This window comes from Papaver somniferum, chromosome 6 (genome assembly GCF_003573695.1).
Source record: "Papaver somniferum cultivar HN1 chromosome 6, ASM357369v1, whole genome shotgun sequence".
Classification (NCBI taxonomy): domain Eukaryota; kingdom Viridiplantae; phylum Streptophyta; class Magnoliopsida; order Ranunculales; family Papaveraceae; genus Papaver; species Papaver somniferum.
This window is the reverse complement of record NC_039363.1, coordinates 9,091,007-9,112,612: the sequence shown is the minus strand read 5'-3', so window position 1 is coordinate 9,112,612 and position 21,606 is coordinate 9,091,007. Positions and strand designations below refer to the sequence as shown.

Here is a 21,606-nt window from a genome sequence, read left to right as displayed (position 1 = left end):
AAAGGCGATTCTTCACTTACTACATGTGGAGCAAAAACTCCATACCTTTTCCTATGCATATATTCACCAAGCGTCATCTCAGATGAGGTTTCCTGATAATTTGAATTTCTACACTTATATTCCGCCAATGTCATATTAGGTGACGTCTCCTGAGAAAAAGTCATCATCCTCAAAAAGGTACCTGAAACAAAATTATAAAAAAGAAAACAAGTCAAAATGAAAAATAAATCCTAAAATAAAAATAAAAAACCTAACTATTTACAAAATCAAAACTACTAATCACAATATTCCTCAGCCGCTCCCCGGCAGCTGCGCCAAAAATTGATAGGATTTCGGGAAACCCTATATGATAACCGCAATCGCACGGTGTCTAACTAGTAGACAGGGGCAAGTACGGGTCGTTCCCACAAGGAGCGGTGGAAATACTGTAATCAATATCTCTAATAATCAGAAATAATGTTTTTTTTTGAGATTTTTATAATTGAGAAATGTAAAATGAAATAATAAAATTAAACTAAAGTAATAAAAGAAATTCATTGGGAGAGTCGGTAACCAGGATTTATAGTATCCACCACAACTTCTATTCAATTACTGAAATGAAACATAATCCATGAATATTTAGCTATTGTTGGTTCTATCGACATCACCTATTATAAGTATTAGAGTCGCAAATATTGCTGGGACACCCTAAGCATGGTACATCAAAAGACTAAACCAAAGCATGCACCATCAAATTGTGTTAGCTAGAAAATTACATGAAACTAATTATAAGTTCACAAATTTTATTTGGCTTTTCTAAGCATAACCCATTAAAGAAATTAACCAAGCATGGATCATCAAATAATAAGACAAACATATTTGTAAAACTATCGATTACGCACATAGATTTTAAAACCGGTGAGGCAACAACTTGTATTTCGATTAATAAATAAATATTATTCAATAATTAATCTAATCAATTCATAATAGTCTTTTGCTAAATATTATTCAAATGAAAATAGCCTAATACTCTAAGTGGTTTCAACATAGACCATAGTTACAAGGATTTAGCTAGACATGACTTTCTCAAAAGTCATAAACAAATCAAAGAGAATCACTAGCAAATCAAAATGGAAATTAAATCACAAGAATTTGAAACCCTTCTTTTCACTTCCGTAGCCGCGCCTCTCTTTTCTATTTTCTGGTTTCGGCCTCTCGCAAGAGAGAGCTCCGAAAACCGGCCTCCCAAAACAGTCACCAGAACCCTCCTTTTTCTTCTTCACAATACATAAAATATATGCCAAATAAAGGCGTGTAGTCATTCTCTTAATTATCCTTAATTGAAATTTGCATGGTGGTCATCAATGTGATCTCCCCATATATATTCTTCTTCATTTTGCTTGCATGCATATTTGGTAGACTTAAAAATAATCCTACGGGTGAGAAAGAAAAATCTTTTTAATTCATGTTTCTCCCTCCAATAACATATTCACGTGGACCCATTTATTTATTCCAATATTCCACTACCTAACAAGATTTCCTTAACAGCTAACCTTTTCAACTTCCCAAAACTGGATGTGTAAATATATGACGACACATGGCATAGTTACCTACCATAATGTTTTCTTCTTGCAGTTCGATGAAAATCACACGACAGCCCCACAAAACCATGATTCAGGGGAAAGCATGTGTACGTGCTTGACCTCCTTGTTTTCAATTAGACCGTCCCACTTGTGTATCATCCCTTCTCTGTCTCGTTTTGGTGTCTCGGGTAACCTTGCTGAGGTTTTTTTTGTGGCAAGCACTGTTTTAGTTTCACATTTCGCCATTTATTTTTGGATGATTGGATTTACTTCTACTTTCTACAAAAGCATTAAAATAGTATTATTAGCAACAATATCGAGTCCTACCTAATATAAATATGGGTACAAAATGTAGCACAGATGTGCTTATCATATTATTATTCCCACATAATTTGATATTTAACAAAAAAAAGATATTAGTACCTAAAAGAGTTTGTTTTATCTTTTGATATAATATGAATTGATTGTATGTGATATGAATTGATTAAAGAAACCATTGTTGAATTTGGACGATGGATGGAATGAAAGGTATATGCAGGTTATTTGAAATTCTAACGTCTCTTCCGGCAGAAAATGAATTGACGTTCAATATTGACCTAATCAAAATTTATCGGGTCAATATTGACTGCCAGTAATTTTTTGTTGTCACAAACAATCCGTTACGATGTTTCTGTTACAAAATAATTCATAACTCATGCTTATTACGAATTTCCATGTAGTAGTAGCTGAACGCTGTTACAACCACCGTTGCAAACCCAAATCAATGTGTCGTTACAAAAAGTTTGTTACACCCCTTTCCGTAAAAGCGCTAAGCCGTTACAAACCCCATTCATTACGTTCAAAAGAGTAAAAGCCGATTTTGACCGCCAAATCACTCAAACGATACCCTTGATAATCCTGGTAACCCTATTTAGCAGTCATGCCAATCAATTAGCTTGGAAATTAAGGTGCACATTGATTAGTTAGGGAATCCTAATTTTTCTCCCGTACAAGATAAAATAGAGAATATGTGAGGGAAACATTTGGTATGATTCTGTTGGTATGTCAACTGGGTCACACCCAAATATTGACAATATTGGTAGTATATTTAACTAAACATGCATTTTCGAGGAGACACAAGTATGATTGCTAGAAGTTAATGCCAATTCTTATCAGAAATATCATTTTATATAAGGAAAAAAAATAAAAAACAATCATGACCTTCGAATCACTCAAGCGATATCGCCCTGCGAAACTCGGTATCTTTATTTAGCAATTAGAGACAAGTCGCTAATAAAGTTTCGTCTTACAAATTATCGAGTATATTTAGTCGAACATGTATAAGATAATGCTTCCTCCGTCGAAGTTATATGTAAGAAAATAAATTTCTTAGATTAAGAAACACTGTAATAAATTTTTATGGAAATCACTGGTCAATGTAATAATGTAATAATAATTTAAGTAACACTGTAATAATGTAATATTAGTTTAAGAAACACTGTAATACAATTAAAGCAGTTAAGTATGCTGATAACTACAGTTAAAGTGGTTATATATGCTCGATGTCAGAGATACTCAAGTTGCAATGGTTGAACAAGTAACGGTTCAAGCATCTAAGCAAGCCATATAAGAAATAACAACAAAGGTCGTTAGTAAAAGATCTATAATTACAACTAGTCTTGGTAGTAATGTCGTTGATGTTGTGAGTCCTGGTTCTTTAAAAGGAAATCGTTAGGAAATTTTATCGGAGGAAGGTGAGATTTATTCACAAAAAATAAAAGACATAGAATAGATTTCGATCATCATAGAAGGTAGCCATGGTTTCTAATAGATTCAATGAAATGCTAACCATGTATACAAATGATAATGAATATTGATGTTTATCCCGTATTTTCATCATCGTCGATAGGGAAAATCATGCTGATAAAAGATACTCATTCTTCCTCTCATATGGTTTTCAACTTGTTTTGCGTGGTTTTAAGAAGAAATATGCTAAACCTAAACAAAGGGTCTACTTAAAAGCTCCTCAAAGGAATTTTTGAATAAAATGTGTTGGTTTTCTGATCGTACTTTTTCTTTTTTCTTATCTACTTCTTTTTTCACGAGGATCTGGTTATATGTCTCATCTCTCCTCTGTTTTTCTTTTCTTTTGTTAATGGAATGCTCCCGATGAGTTTAGCTAAAATAAAATCGAAAATGCGTGGAAGTTTATTCTACAATGCAAAAATATGTTTTTGACTTTTATCTAAGTTTTATTTTCTTGCATGTCATCAGATATGGAATTAATATATTTAGGGCATGTTGTTGTTGAATCCCTCTTATATTATGCTAAATTTTATAGGGTTTTGTTATCTTGTGCATCCATGCACAAGATAAGAGCCCATTATTGGCATGGGAAATTGAAAAACCTAATAAAATATAAGAGAGAGAATGTTTTTTTGCATCGGAGAATGCATTTTTCGAGAGAGAAATTCAAAAATTCATGAATCTCTGCATTCCCAAATGCAAAGAAGCATTATCTCTCTTATATTTTATAGTTTTTTCCAATTTCCCATTCCAACGATTATTGGCTCTTAACTTGTGCATGAATGCACAAGATAACAAAACCCAATTTTATATAGTATTTATGGTGTTCTTTCTCCAAGATATACATAATGATCACTCTTAATATATATATATATATTGTTTTCTGAAATCAAATGTAAAAGACTAAGTAGATCCCACATGCCCTTTATTTACTTATTTTTTGAAAATTGGACTTCATTCAATAAAATAGAGAAACTACACCAGCCTAACATCACTACTGGTTGCCCTTATATCATTGGGATCGACTGAGATATGGATATTCCCAAACAAATTTTTGTTCTCCCATATAATACTTAAACTTAGAACTAAGCTTATCATATCCGAATAATCAACAAGTACCAGAGAACTTGGCATTGTTTTTCATTGCTGCTTAAGAAAGCCTCATTTCCTTGTATTCTTAGCTAACTTATCTAAATTAAAGATATCGGTCTTACTAGAAATTATGAATATGAAATCTTCTTTGACTATCATTCTACATATTTTCAAGTTTATTTTACTTATTATGTATGTGTCGGTTATTCTATTTACACATCCCTACAACTAATTTGTTTCCTTATTTTCTTAGCTAGAAAATGTTATTGCAAAATATTATCTATGAATTACTGCAACATAATTTTTGGGAAACCATAACGTTCTGATAATCTTATGGGTGATCAATTTATATACTTGGATACACGTCATATATTGGGTTTGTCAATTCAGTTATTTCTTGAGTCCAATTTTGTGCACACTACTCCTTTAAAGAAATCTACAATTTTACCCATAACTGTTTTTTATTCAAAGAATAAAAATATACTTGAACTAAATAATATCAAAAGTCGATATTAATCATCTATTTCTTGTTTTAAGAATCCTACATTTTAGGTAATTATTAGATATGATAAATATTTTCTTACCTTTTTAAGTTTATATCAAATTAAAAGAAAACGAAATCTGATTTTTATTTATGAGATCTGTTTAATCAAAACAGCCAATGAGGTGATTTTGTTACGTGCACAATCTTTAAAAGAGTGTGCATAAAATTGGACTCTTATCTCTTTATCCATAACCTGAAGTCTCGCTAAGGCTAACGCCAACACCAACACCAACACCTCATACGCTACTAATTATGATGTAGGACATCTACTAGATTTAGGATTAATAATTTTATTATTACAGTAGAACTTCGATAAATTAATGCGCGATAAATTAATAACTTCGCTAAAATAATATTTTGTAACGGTCCCGAATTGGGCCAGTGTATTAAATTAATAACCTCGCTAAATTTATAAGATAATAAATTTTTTAAGTGTCCAATAGGTCCCAACAGAAATATAAATTAATAATCATTATAATAGCACTACATTATGATGTCTTACTAAAATGAAATTCCAAAGTTGTTTGTTTCTTGTTCACATTTATGCGACATTGGACTTTATCTATGATATTTTGTAGTCCCTTGAGGAGTTCAGGAGTGCCTTTTTCAAATTGTAGGATGAAATCATTTAGCTTTACTATTGATAAGATTTTTATTTTTACGAGAAACTGGCTCCACAACGCAACTATCATCCTTTAGTTCATCTTCTTGGGGATTTGATATAAGACTCCCAATAATTTCTTCGTTTGTCCAAATTTCCGTACTGTTATCATTTTCACCTGGATAGTCTAGCAAAATGTTGACATTTATTTAATTACGGTTATTTAACTCCTTGATTATAAATCCAAGTTCATTAATACCTTCATCTCCAACGACCGGTACATCTTCATTTTCTTGTGACCGAAGTTTACAATGTTCGAAATAATTTGAAATTGAATTTTTTTGAAAACTGTTGCCTATGACGAAACTGCAATATTAATTGCCTCGCAAGGACATTGATTTTTTCTAGACTTAATTTTCCCGTTACATAACCTTCAATATATTTGTTGTTATGAAAAATCTTTAAGTTAACTTAAATATTTTGCGTTCTTTTATTTTTGAAACTTAAACTTTGAATATTTCGATAATTTAATAACTTATTAATTTATCGATAAATTAATACTTCGCTAAATTGATAGAATTTGGCAGTCCCAACATTATTAATTTATTGAAGGTTTATTGTATATCTAGAATTTAATTAATTTAGAGTAGTAATTCTTATTTTTAGAAGTTATTTAATTCTAGAACGTTATTTATTTTAGGGATTTCTTATTTTCCAAGTTTCAGTATTAGAGTTATATAAATAGGAGATAATTCCTTTATAAGAACACATTATTATTATCAATCAATATTGAGTTTTCTCAATTATTCTTATACTTTACTACCAAATTTTTTTATTCACGCTTCCGTACTGCATTGAATTATGAATTGTCTAAACCTCAATTAAAGGGTTGTGTGCCCTTGTAGTTGATGTATTTCAATTAGTGAATCACAACTCAGATTCTTTCATATGTCTACATAAGTTTTGGCATCCTACTCTATGATCATCAACATATTCGGAATATATAATTAATTGTGGATGGGTCTTCTGCAATATTTGACAGACTTATCTTTTCAAGATAGGAGACATGATGACAGACATATTTGTTCTGTATTTTGATAATTCGTCTTGGTCACAAATTCTTCTCAAAATGGCGTACATGAGTTTTAGGATATAAAAAGAGTTATTTTGTAAAAGGGTCGCATGTTTAATATATAATTAGGGTGTGGGTCGTGAAAGATGTCGTTGATGTGAAAGGGCGGTAGACTAACGGAAGACCGTTAACAAAACGTTAGCTGACTTTATTATTTTGCATAATACCTTGAATACACATTGACGAGCGTTGACAGTTTATATATCGTCAAAAGATACATATCTCAAGTTCTTTTCCATCTTCTTCCCACTATTCCATTTCTTATTTATCTATCTCAAAACCTCTTGTCACCCATACAGAGTTACAATTAATTACTGCTGTTGCTGTTATTGTCGTTGAAGCTATTGGTGGTTTTATTGAGAGATTATATCGCACTCGGTGATATGGCGATATTTCACAGCTTCAGGAATTAATCATTCTTAAGTGTGAAACTAACAACTAATTCCTTCTCCTCTTTATTGGTTTAAGTTTTATACCGACATCACCATCTTTTTCAAATTCCTCTAAACGACTCGGTACGCTAAGAAGATTCTCGGCGGTGGTAAGACTTATTTTCTAATTTCGTTACTAACAACTAATTCCTTCTCCTCTTTATTGGTTTAAGTTTTATACCGACATCACCATCTTTTTCAAATTCCTCTAAACGACTTGGTACGCTAAGAAGATTCTCGGCGTTGGTAAGACTTATTTTCTAATTTCGTTATTGTCCCCATTTATGCCTGCTTGGATTTTGATTAATTTTTGTTGAGTTATGAATCTGTATAAGTTTCAATTCATGGATTCAGGCAAGTCTTAATTTGGGATATCAATTTTGGATATGAGTGTGTAGAATTTCTTATACTTGAACTTTTATAAGCAGTCAAGATGTTCGACGAAATGTTTCTGTATATTTTCCGGTTAAGTTTTTAACTGGGGAAAAGATATGATGATTTACCTATTTCATAAGGGCATTTTGATAAAAATATTGGATTGTCAAAGTCAGTCCACGACCCTTTTGCATCAACTACAACTTCCACAACCCAGATCCTAATTAGATAGTAAACATTCGACCCTTTTACAAAATATCTCATATAGCAAAATAAAATGATTTTTGTTATGATTTGTTAATCCAACCGGAATCGTATAATAGTGTTGATTACAACACCGTATCTTATACATAGCGAAATACGAGTGTTTAATTTAAATGCCATGAACACAATGAAATAAACTATGTAGACAAATATAGAAAGAGTGAATGGATTCTTATTCATTCCTTATTATTAAGTTTCCAAAGACGTACATCGTCAGTGGACCAGTACAAGTATATATATATATAGAAGCAAAGAAGAATTAGTCGACTCCGCTCAGGGATAAATATCCCTCTACATGGGTCACGTCAAAGAGGTAAGTTTCATTCCCTTGCTAATTTTGTGGGTCCCGCACATAAATGTGTTACCTGGTGGATCAGCCACCTATCCAAGCCTTTCATAATACCCCCCTTGGATGATCCTCTATTCCGAATATGTTGTCTCATCAAAGCTTTGCCGGTAAACCAGATGGGACAGAATCCGAGCAAAGAGTCGTTGCCAAAAAAAGAACCAACTCTGTATATTTTGCTTCGTGGGGATCTTGTCAGGAAAAACCATCTGTGGCAAAAACCTGATTTAAGTAATACGGCCGATTATTCGATAACCGCACTCCAGAGAAAACTTTGTGGGTATATACATCTCTTTAGATGATTATCATCGTCTAAGATGACATCTCATTAAAACCCTCGCCAGGAAAAACCCAGAGGGACAAAACCTGAACGAAGGAAAACATGAGTACTCAGAACAATAATAGAACCGCAGATGTTGCCTCGTTAAAACCTTGCCCGGAAAAACCCAGAGGGACAAAACCAGGACGAAGGAAAAAGAGTACAACATTTCTAACTGCAGATACCAGTGGACTCGCATGCCACATCAAAACCTTGACAAGGAAAACCCAATGGGAAAAAACCTTGACTAAGGAAAAAGAGTACACGACGTAATGTCCTACATAACCAATATCCATAGTATTCTGTGGCTTTACTCCCCCTGATGAGTAGGAATCTTAGTTGATCATTCTGTTCGACAGTATTGCATAGAGACCATGAGCCATCTTCTAATGACTTCAGCAGCTTCAGCTTCCTTTAGTTGAAAAACTTGGTCTGATCTATCTTTAATTTGTGCAATTTTTTAATGATCATCTTGTTGTTCCAGACTTTTAATCTCCACTAGATTTGTTTGAACAATCATAATCGATCGGAGGATGAACAAGTATCCTCTACTACCAGACTATTAGCTAGGAAAATGTTTAGCTGCTTTAACAAACCTGCCTAAAATCAAAACTTAAACAGTATGATTAGCTTTTCTCTGTGGGAGACATTCAGCGATCTTTTATATAAAAGATCAAGCTCAATGGTACCACGAAGATAAAGGAGTTTTCTTCGGACCAATGTCTCGATATTGGTGCTGGATAGAACCAAACTTACATGTTTACTACAGACCCAATATCAGGTACCTATAACATATATCAGTTAATGTACCATTAGTTTACACATCTTTTGTGTAATACAAGCCACAGAGTGATATATCTCCTTGGTTGAGATGTAAGCCGATCAATCTTAAAAATAAGAGATCGAATGATTAGCTTATCCATTTAAACATGTCTAAACCTTTATGGTTGATGAAATTAAAGGACTTCTAGCTACAATGCTCAATCAAATTTAGCCCTTGTTTTACCGAGATTTTCCATCTCGAACTCCTGCTTTAAGCATTTTTGTGCTTTGGAGAATTCTTCAGGAGTTCCAATCAAATAGATGTTGCATATTTCAAATCTAGTAAATGCATAGTTTATGAGCATGTAAAATGGTTCACATATCCCTAGGTAATATAAGAATTCACTTAGACATTGATCACTTTCGTCCTTATTGAGTAAATGCTATGACATGGTAATTCTACTGAAAAAACTTCAGGAATTTACATGCAGTTTTCTGTATCTAGTCTTTCATACAGATCCGCAGTAACCATATCAACTAGATGCACATCGAGTCCTTAAATACTTCCAGAAAAATACCATAAAGGTAGATGCACCCATAATATGGAATATGTTACAAAGAAATCCATCTCAGGTTCCTGTAAAAGACTTTGTGCCATTAGTTGACTTTACTTTTCTCACTATGCACATACACCCACTTTTAGCCACTGGGGGTTAGATTAACGGATGTTGGAACTGCAAACACCCGTTTGTGGCCAAGAGTATCTCACATTATCGAGTGTTCGGGATGCAATACCAAATTTATGCATTTTTGCGAGAAACTATTATTCTGCTTTGATCTCTCCTGGTTTAACCAATCATACATTTGATGACATTCCCATAGAGAGTGGTTTAAACCAACAATACCTACGGTAGTATCAGTGGATACTTTGACTATGTCATGAACAATCATTGGATTACGATCGCAAATTTCTCTATTGCATGTATGCTTTATTGGGATCTTCTTATTTTGAAGTTCCACATCCTTTGCAGAGACGTTCTCTTATTATGAGAACTATACTCAGAGAAATCAGATATTCCTTTGATAGTCTCTTTGAGAGCACTATCTTTAAAATGATTGGGATTGGCTCTTTCTTTTAGGAGGTGAAGATTTAAATCCACTAGTTTCACTCCCAAGGTGTGTCTTAAATGCCACACTAGCTACTACATTCAAAGCTTCGCAAGGAAGCAACTTGATTTGCAATTTCTGAAGATATCAAATCTTCTGCATGTCTTTCATTGCTGAAACATCAAGATGAGATACATCCTGGTTTATCTTTGTATAAACCAGGATACTTCACGCCGTTTTCAGGCGATAGCCTTGATACATCCTGTTTTATCTTTGTACAACCAGGATACTTCACGCCGTTTTCAGGCGATAGCCTTTCCTTCCCCCAAACGGTAGAAAGACTTTTTCATAAAATTTGCAAATCTTGTAATAGAGTAGTAACAGCAGTGGAATATAGCACGTCTCAAACAGAAAAACATGACAATGGTTACATGAGTAATAAGTTCAAAGTGCACAAGAACATCAAATGTGCTCGCCATCAATGCCCAAAGCATTACTAGGATGATACAACATCAACAGATGACAAATAAGAGTTTTATTTAAAATCTATATGAGTATAGATACACAGTTACCATTAGGTGAGATGTCGAGTCATTTATGAATACCAGACCATACTTCCATCAACCTAGGTAGTGTCTGCGGAAACTCACTTTCAAGGGTTGGCGCTATACAACAAGTGACATTAATTTTCTCACTACGCTTTCATAAAAGCATCAAATTTTAACTGATGTTAAGACCAAGGTCCCAAAAGCGTACACAAGGGAGAAAACACTTCAATATGGACCTTAGTCTATACTTGCCAATCTATAAACTCTGTCGATAATTCCTTGGCAAAGGGGGATATCTATCCACAACCATTTCAGTAGATACTCTGAATATTATCGACAACCAGTTCATAATCAGCTAGTTAACGATCTCACATCATTCTCAAGAGCATGAGGATCTTTTAATCCATTGATACCAGATTTCAGTATGCGGATACTCTTTACCATGGGATATCAACGCAACCTTTATGGATGTGCTCCTCGTCAGGAGGTATATCAACTCATAACTCAAAGAGAATATGAACGTTATCTGATTATATTGGATTACCTCATACAAGAGGTTTTCGCCTATGCTTCTAAGCATATTTCCGGACGAAAAAATCGTTGCGATTCCATGGCAATCCTTGGAAGGACTTCAATATATGCCGAATCAAGCAAGCGTACTCTTGCTAAATCTAGCAACAGAGTAATCTCCAACACCTCAGACATTTCTCGGTGTGAGAATTTAGATGAGACACAATTGGAGTTAACCAATATCGTCGACGATTCTCCCCCTGACCCTCAGGCGGGAATGTCTCATCAACAGAACCTTCAGTTCCGCATTACTCTATCTATCAAGGGAGCAACTGGGTGCAGAAAACAACAGTAACGCGTAACCCATGAGAGGTAACTGATCAGGTTTCCTCTCTCGTTTACTGTCCAGCTGGAAGAATTTAAAGAATTTACATTTCCATGTAAAATCAACAGTAAACTGTAAAATAAATTATGTGACCATAGACATTATCTCAATATCAGTACCTGTCCTTCCAAGACGACCGATAGAGATCAACAACAATGAACGACACTTCAGGTGCACGTACTGTGTTTTTTATGTCACAACGATAGCAGAGCTCTTCCAGTCTCAAAGATGGCTTATTCAAAACAATCACTATGCTACCGTCCCGTATTATTCCACTTCTGATGGTACGGTATTCATCAGGTTCTTAAACCCGAGAACTATTGTGGTTCTCATATTCAAATATGCCTACCGCAATTGTATTTTCCTCATTTTTCGTGTCTATTCATTTTCCAAAAATAGACTAACATTTGCATAGGTACTGCTGCAAATTTAATTCACCAAATTTGTGATTTTAGGTAATAGCTCAGGCGGCGAGAAGACATGATATTAACTCAAAATATCATTGAAAGAAATGCGGCACTCATTATCGCTCGACTTTTATATATCTAGGAGACGCAATTAAAATATGCATCACTCGTTGTTGTCGACACAACATATATGAAGTGCAGATTAAGCACCAGCTCCTTAAAGCTCGTCGATGCATATAATTGGCGCATATAATGCACACCGTAAAGCTAGCGAGAACACATAAGGGCGCAAAATATGCAGTTCTTCTTATTTCTCATCGCAACATTTTACACGGTGCATTTATCTTCTCTAACATCAAGCCAAACTATTTATCATAAAATCCATCGAAGAAAATATACGTATCAAACTTACAAGCTCAAATTTACAAGCATACGATACCATTCTTATCAGCAAATTTCAAATTTCACCGCCTTTTTTGGGGATGAAATATTAATTTTACCACAATAGACAGATGAGCACACTTTCTGCAAATTGTCTCAATATCAAACTGTTGGTCACTTAATGGCCATTGATAGAGACCGGCTAACCATGAGCTAGCCTTGATGTGTCCGCTCCAATGTCCAACCATTTCCGACTTCACGAGGAACGGTTTAGTAAAATCCAGAGATTGCTAGAGCAGGGGAAAATTAAATTTGCACTATTCATCCATTTTAATGATACATCAAATCCCTGCTTCATTGGTACTCTAGACCAACGGTACCATAAAATACGTGAACAAAAGAAATTAATCTATACCTTTACAACTACATATGCTTCCCTGGTATATGTCTGTATATGAACTTTTGGTAAAGAGACTTAATTAATCACTTAAAGTGATCATCTCTTGTCATCAACCGTCCCTATCTGTGACCAAAAGAAACCAATTAAGTAAGTATATGGCTATATACATATTGCCTTTAATTAAAAGAAAATATGTAAGATGAGAAAGAAAATTTTGTTCAATTTTTTCTGTATTTAGCCAAGAACTCCAACTCCGTATACGGTAGAATCCAACGAGCAGGTATGTGGAATGAGCGATTCGTGTTGATAACGTGTTATGATTTGTTAAACCTGTTGGAATATGTGGCGCAATGTAAACCATATATGTATAGTTAGGATAGTCCCACATGGAATAAGAGGAAGTATATGTGGTGTCTAATAAGCTTGGGCATCTCCTTACATAGCACCGAGGCCTTTTAGATTAAAATCTCACACCTGCTGCAACAGGTGGTCAAGTGGTGACAATATCGGTGCTATGTGGTCGGGCCCAGAAGTAGGGTCTGGCGGTCCGTGAAAATCCTAACAACTGGTATCAGAGCTTGGGTTAGAGCTTTAGGGTTTATCGTAGTACGATTGGAGTGGGAGTTATGGGTGATAATAACGAAAGTAAGGTAGCTAGAGTTAAAGTTTTCAATGGGAAGAACTTTGCGTTTTGGAAGTCTCAGATGGAAGACTACCTATATGAGAAAGACCTTGCTGATCCATTGGGTGGAGTTGCGAAAAAGGGAGCACGCAAAGACGATGAATGGAAAACTCTTGATCGCAAGTGTGTAGCTGTGATCCGTAGATGTCTAACGGAGGAAGTCTACAATAACGTACAAGAGGAAACTAGTACGAAGAATCTTATGGATAAACTTGAAAAGTTGTATCAAAAGTTATCAGCCTCGGGGAAGATTATGTTATGTGAACAATTATTTAATCTGAATATGCAAGAAGGCGAAGCGATTTCAGCACATCTTGGGAAGTTTAAATCTATTATTTCTCAGCTTTCAAAAATTAGTATTACTTTTGATGATGAAGTTCAAGATTTGCGGTTGTTGTTGTCATTACCAAAGAGTTGGGAGACTGCAAGGACAACCGTTAGCAATTCCGCAGGGAGCGAGAAGTAGAAGCTGATGATGTGCAACAAAGGTTGATCGCTGAAGAGGAAAGAAGAATAGAACAAGGTTATAGTTCTAGTACTTCAAGCTCGGCCTTAAGTTTGCAGGAAGAAGATAGAGGCAGGAGTTCAAATAAGACACTACAAGCGCGATTGTCTGGAAAACAAAGGTGCTAATAATGGTGGAAACAAAGGTAATCAAGAAGAGGTCAATGTAGTTGCAGCTGCGGAACCGGTGAAGATCCTTGTTGATAACAAGAAGGTGATTATGGAAGGTTTTCTACTACTATCTGAGGACAACCAAGATGAGTCTTGGATTACAGACTCGGGAGCTTCTTTCCATGCGACGGGTGATAAGAATATTATGATATCTTACAAGGAAGGATATTATGGCCAAGTATTCTTAGGTGACGTTGAAGCATGCAACATCATTGGTTTGGGTGATGTGATCTTGAAAGTCAACGGTTCTACATGGAAATTGAAGGATGTACCACACGTTCCAAATTTGAAAAAGAACTTGGTGTCTGTGGGTCAAGTTTGTGATGATGACTGTGAAGTTGTGCTTACAAAACACAATTGGAAAGTGAATAAAGGAGCTATGATATTAGCTCGTGGAGTTAGAGTCGGTACTCTATACCGGACTTCAGATGGAACTACTTTAGAAATGGCTAGTAGTGGTGAAGACACTAACTTATGGCATAGAATATTAGGGCACATGAGTGAGAAGAACATGAAAATTTTATGTTCGAGAGGATACCTACCTAAGGTGAAGTCTGTTGATATGAGTTTTTATGAAAACTATGTTCTTGGAAAACATAAACGGGTTAGTTTCAGCAGAGGCGATAGAGCCTTGAAAAGTGAGAAACTTGATTTGGTTCATACAGATGTATGGGGACCTATTGATGTTGCATCTCACAGCGGGTTCCAATATTATGTCACCTTTATTGATGATCACTCAAGGAAGGTGTGGCTTTACTTCATGAAGAATAAGTTCGAGGTGTATGAAGTGTTTAAGAAGTGGAAAGCTTTGGTTGAAACAGAAACTGGTCTGAATTTGAAGTGTCTAAGGTCAGACAACGGTGGTGAGTATGACAAAACATAATTCTTACAGATATGTGCTACAAATGGAATTCGTTTGGAGAGGACAGTTCCAAGGACGCCACAGGAGAATGGAGTAGCAGAACGTATTAATTGGACGTTGAATGCACGTGCTAGGTGCATGAGGTTGATGTCTGGTTTGCCGGAGACCTTCTGGGCACATGCAAAAGAGACAGATGCTTATCTAATCAATAGGACACCTAGTAGTCCATTAGATATGAAGATACCAGAGGAGGTTTGGACTGGAAAAAATGTAAGTATTTTATATTTGAAAGTTTTTGGTTGTGTTGGTTATGTTCATCTTAGTCCCAGTGAGAGGTCTAAGATAGGTGCTTAAGCAAAGAAGTGTATATTTCTTGGTTACGGAAATGATGCCTTTGGGTATAAACTTTTGGACTACGAGGGTCACAAAGTTATTAGAAGTAGAGACGTCACTTTTAATGAGAATGATCTGTACAAGGACAGGAATAAAACACATGTTGAAGATGTCGGATCAAGCAACGTCGATAAGGAGTTGTATATCGATATTGATGATGTTTCTGGAAAAAGTGTGGTACAAGAAGAGCACGATGTTGCTGATGGCGGAGAAGTACAAGAAGGGACTTCTGCTGCAGTGGGAGTTACTCCTACAGTTCCACAAGAAGTAATAAGATCTTCAAGAACTCCGAAACCGAACCCAAGATATGCTCTGAATTATCTATTACTTACGGATGGAGGTGAACCTGAAGATATTAAAGAAGCACTAGCGGCTGATGATTCAGGCAAGTGGCAACTTGCTATAGAAGATGAGATGAAATCACTTGAGGAGAATGACACTTGGGTGTTAGTAAAATTACCAAGAGGTAAGAAGGAATTGCATAACAAGTGGGTTTATCAGATGAAATCTGAAGCAAATTGAGAAATTTTCTACCAAGCGAGGTTGGTTGTGAAAGGTTTCCATCAAAAACCTGGTGTTGATTACAACGAGATATTTTCTCCAGTTGCGAAGGTTTCCATCAAAGTCTAGTGGCTTCTGAAGATCTCTACCTTGAACAGTTGGATGTAAAGACAACTTTTCTTCATGGTGACCTAGATGAAGAAATTTACATGAAGCATCCAGAAGGATTCATAGTAAAAGGAAAGGAAGAGATGGTGTGCAAGCTAAAGAATAGTTTGTATGGTTTAAAACAAGCCCCGAGACAGTGGTACAAGAAGTTTGATAATTTCATGCATAGAGGTGGTTACTCACGGTGTAATGCAAATCATTGTTGTTACTTCAAAAGGTGCGGTTCTGACTACATCATATTATTACTATATGTGGATGATATGTTGGTTGCCGGAACATCTCTACAAGAAGTTGAGAATTTAAAGAAGCAATTAGCAAGTGAGTTTGCTATGAAAGATATTGGTGAAGCAAAACATATTATTGGTATGAGGATCATAAGAGACAGAGCTAAGGGTGTACTTATGCTCAGTCAGGCTGAATATATTGAACGAGTGTTGAAAAGGTTCAATATGGAGAATGCTAAACCAGTTAGTTCTCCACTTGGAAGTCAAATTCGTCTTTCAAGTATGCAGTGTGCGAAGACAAATGAAGAAAAGGAGTACATGGCTAACGTACCATATTCTTCGGCGATTGAGAGTCTAATGTATGCTATGGTGTGCACGAGACCGGATATTGCACATGCAGTGGGAGTAGTGAGTAGATATGCAAGCAACCCAGGAAAACAACATTGGGAAGCTGTGAAGTGGATTCTCAGGTATTTGAGAGGTAACAAAAACGTACCATTGTGTTATGGAAAAGGTGGTTCTATCTTGAGGGATTACGTGGATGCATACTTCGCAGGTGATGTAGATAAAAGGTGAAGTACGACCGGTTATGTTTATACTATGGGGTCAGCTGCAGTGAGTTGGAATTCACGGTTACAGAAGTTGGTAACATTGACTACTACGGAAGCGGATTACGTATCAGTAACAGAAGCGAGCAAAGAGATGATTTGGTTACGAGGTTTGTTAGATGAGTTGGGAAAGGAACAACGATATAGTGTTCTGTTTAGCGACAGTCAAAGAGCTATATATTTAGCCAAGAACTCAGCCTATCATGCTAGGACGAAGCATAAAGATATTAGTTATCATTTCATTCAGGATATCTTAGAAGAAGGAGAGTTGAAGCGCGAGAAGATTCTTGGTTCGAAGAATCCGGCGGATATGTTTACCAAGGGAGTTACATCAGACAAGCTAAAGCTCTGCAAGGCTTTAGTTGGTCTCTCAGAATGAGGATTTGGGAGGGGAGCCGCACTGACATGAAGATGTTTTAGCACCGTCAATCCAAAGTTTAAGAAAAGAAGAATTGAAGACAATCAATGAGTCTTCAAAGTGGGAGATTTTTAGTTAATTGAAGACTAATTAATTATTTCTTAAAGTTAGCCGTGATATTTTAATAAAGGGGTTTCCTAAGCCGGTTATAATTCTTTGTGGCCAAGTTCGTAACCTATATAAATAGGTAATTAGGCCTTGTAGAATTGTATTATGTAGAAAACGATTTAGAGATGGGTGAGAGATTTCTTGTATAGCTTTTAGGGCTAAATCTAGGGTGTCGTTGTGAGAGCATATTCGTGAGGAACTAGAGACAAGGTTATCGTCTCGGGTAATTTTTGCGGTGTAACCAAGGGTTTGTTGGGATTCACACGATGTTGTAATCGTTTTTCTTCATAGTGGATTTGAGTTGGTGCGGCTCAAAGTGGACGTAGACAATATATACAAGTTGTATGTATTGGTCGAACCACTATAAATTTTGTGTCTTGTGAGTTGATTTATCTTTCTCATATTATTATAGTTGCTTGTACTTGGTTTACTTATTATTCATCATAATATCTCAAGATCCGTTATTTCACGGTTGTCAGTGATTCCATAAGCAAATCATAAAATCTTAGGGTCTGACGGTCCGTGAAGATCCTAACAACTGGTATCAGAGCCTATGGTTGGGGCTATTGTCCGAACAGAGAAGTGGTTGTGGATGTCACCCGGTACGGCGCAGGTGGAGTCAGACTCAAGGTGGAGCAAGCAAGGCCCAAGGTAGAGCTGGCGCTTAAGGTGGAGTTAATGCCGCACCCCATTAACTCAGGTGGAGCATGGTTCTGTGGTGGGAAAGGTTGTGCTCAAGGTGGATTTAGTGCTATCCTTCCCATTAACTCAAAGCGGAGTAGGGTTCCAGGACGTGTAGTGACAATAATCATGTTCGATGGGTAGCATATACTGACGGTGATCATATGGTGGAGTATGATTGGATTGGTGAGGTGGTTTAATCTCGCCAAGGTGGAGATTGTTGGAGTATGTGGCGCGATGTAAACCACATATGTATAGCTAGGATAGTCCCACATGGAATAAGAGGAAGTACATATGGATCCTAATAAGCTTGGGAATCTCCTTACATAGCACCGAGGCCTTTTAGATTAAAATCTCACACCTGCTGCAACAGATGGTTAAGTGGGGACAATATCGGTGCTATGTGGTCGGACCCAGAAATAGAGTCTGACGGTCCATGAAGATCCTAACAAATCCAACCGGCATCGTATACTAGTGTTGATTACAACACCGTATCTTATATATAGCGTAATACGAATGTTTAATTTAACTGCCATGAACACAATGAAATAAACTAGGTAGACAAATATAGAAAGAGTGAATGGATTCTTATTCATTCCTTATTATTAAGTTTCCAAAGACGTACATCGTCAGTGGACCAGCACAGGTATATATAGAAGCAAAGAAGAATTAACCGACTCCGCTCGGGATAAATATCCCTCTACATGGGACACGTTAAAAAGGTAAGTATCATTCCCTTGCTAATTTCGTGGGTCCCACACATAAATGTGTTACCTGGTGGATCAGCCACCTATCCAAGCCTTTCATAACAAGTTTTGTATTTTTTTCCTTCTTTATTTTGGTTGAGATAATAAAGAATTGGTATCTTGGGATCGAAATCAATCAACTTGCCGGCAGGCCCCCCTGTGGACACGTTCTATATTAACGCAGCTCAGATGCATTGATGGATTTAAAATCAAAATTCAAGCTTGACAAATTAATCGTTACTCGAGATCTACAGTGCATAAATTGCTAATATACAATCCATAATGAGATGGTCACTTACATTGAGCGAATACATCGCCGATGCCTATTAATGCAATTCATTGAGCATAATTTAAATATTCGTCATTTATATACTACAGAGTCAACGGGTTATCAGATTTAACAAGCAAATATCCTACAGAGTCAAATATATGGGATCCAATCAAAATGATAGTTGCTTGCTCGTTGGTCGGACGGTTCCCAGGTGGTAGTTGCTTGCTCGTCGCACATTGATTCCTCGCTACAGATATTAATATACCCAACGAAATCCTTTTCGTGCAAGGCCCCAAGGCATATGAGATTCTGAATTAACTACCGTCAAAATAGAACATACATGGGAGAAAGGGAGATTAATGCTCTAGGTTTCCATGTAGGGATTGAGTTGGAAGAGACTTCCTCCATGTCTCTTGATGACGATCTTGAAGAAGTTAGTATGATGACGAAGAAGACGCCCGTAGCTTCATCTGTTCTCGCGTTCAATAATCTAACCTACAGTGTTAACACAAGTAAAGAATGGAGATTTCGTGGTATCCTTGGCCGAAAAGATACCGAAGCAGTAACAAGTACGCGTGCCAAGAGAAAAATGTTGCTGAATAATATCTCAGGTGAAGCTAGAGAAGGTGAGATTTTAGCTATTCTTGGTCCAAGTGGTTCGGGCAAGTCCACCTTGATTGATGCACTTGCCAATAGGATATCCAAGGAAAGCTTAGGAGGATCGGTAACACTGAATGGTGAAACTCTAGAGTCCGGGGTTCTTAAGATGATATCTGCTTATGTCATGCAAGACGATTTGTTATACCCTATCTTAACAGTTGAAGAGACGCTCATGTTTTCTGCTGACTTTAGATTGCCACATTCTCTCTCGAAAGGCAAGAAGATGGAAAGAGTTCAAACTGTCATTGATGAGCTAGGCTTGCGTAATGCAGCAAAGACCATAATAGGAGATGAAGATCATAGAGGCATCTCTGGTGGTGAGCGCCGTCGTGTTTCAATTGGAGCTAATGTGATTCGTGATCCAATTCTATTGTTTCTCGACGAACCAACGTCAGGACTGAATTCGTCATGTGCTTTCATGGTGGTTAAAGTTCTGCAACGAATTGCTCGGAGTGGGAGGATAGTGATTATGTCAGTTCACCAACCTAGTTCTAGAGTTGTTTCCCTGCTCGATCAGTTGATCTTCCTCTCCCTGGGAGAAACCGTCTACTATGGCTCACCTTTTAATCTCTCACCTTTTTTGTCAGAATATGGTCATTGCGTCCCAGAGAATGAAGATACAACCGAATTCATGCTTGATTTATACCGCGAACTGGAGGATGTACCTGGTGGGACGAGAAGTATGGTCGAATTCAACCAAGAATGGTACAAGAAACGGAATCACCCTTCCAATTCAGAGTATTCTACCACCAGGTTGGATGAAAGCCTAAAGGAGGTCATACCAAGGGGGAAACTCATTTACAGTGACATTGGTCTGACGTCATTTGCAAATCCATTTTGGTTTGATACGGTTGTGCTCGTGAAACGATCATTAAGAAACTCAAACAGGATGCCCGAGGTAATTATGAATCAAATAGGTATCGCACTATTTCTAGCCTGTTTTTTAGGGAGTTTGTTTTGGCACCTTGAGCAAACGGAACAAGGGGTTCAAGAACTAATAGCGTTCTTCGCTTTTATGGTGACGACCATCTTTTTCTGCTGCACAGATATACTTGCAGTTTGCATCCAAGACAGGCACATCTTTATAAGAGAAACAGCATATAATGCGTACCATCGTTCATCTTATGCCCTGTATCGCTCAATTATAGATATACCCATAGTACTTATAGTATCTATCATTCTAGCATCAATAACGTTCTGGTCAGTAGGTTTAGAAGGTGGATATTCCGGTTTCTTATTCTATTTCCTTGTGGTATTCACAGCATTTTAGGAAGGCCATTCAGTAATTACTTTGGTTTCAGGGTTGACCTTTAATATTAAGGTGGCTTATGTACTAGCTGTGCCTATAATCGGTTTATTCCTTATAATTAGTGGTTTCTTTATCCATAGAAATAGAATACCATCATACTGGATTTGGTACCATTATAGTTCAATTGTGAAATACCCGTACCAAGCTATGTTATTGAACGAATTCGATGTGCCAGATTAATGTGTTGTTAAAGGTACTAATGAACCAACCCAGTCTTGCTTACTAACTGGACTGGATATAGTAAAAAAAAAAGATATAAATGATTTAGGCAAATGGAGTTGCCTGTGGATCACGTTGGCTATGTCTGTTCTCTATCGAATTCTGTTTTACTTGTCTTTAGTGATTGGCA

At 36.4% G+C, this 21,606-nt stretch overlaps 1 protein-coding gene across 1 annotated transcript; it reads left to right on the top strand.

The window, feature by feature from the left end:
- Positions 1 to 19,628: 19,628 nt before the first annotated feature.
- LOC113290444 (ABC transporter G family member 20-like) lies at positions 19,629 to 21,218 on the top strand. The gene has a single exon (XM_026540050.1). It carries the CDS (start codon positions 19,629 to 19,631, stop codon positions 21,216 to 21,218), a length of 1,590 nt encoding a protein of 529 aa, XP_026395835.1.
- Positions 21,219 to 21,606: the final 388 nt, after the last annotated feature.

Coding starts and splice junctions, on each gene's coding strand:
- LOC113290444 (XM_026540050.1), top strand. CDS start 19,629: ATGGGAGAAAGGGAGATTAATGCTCTAGGTTTCCATGTAGGGATTGAG.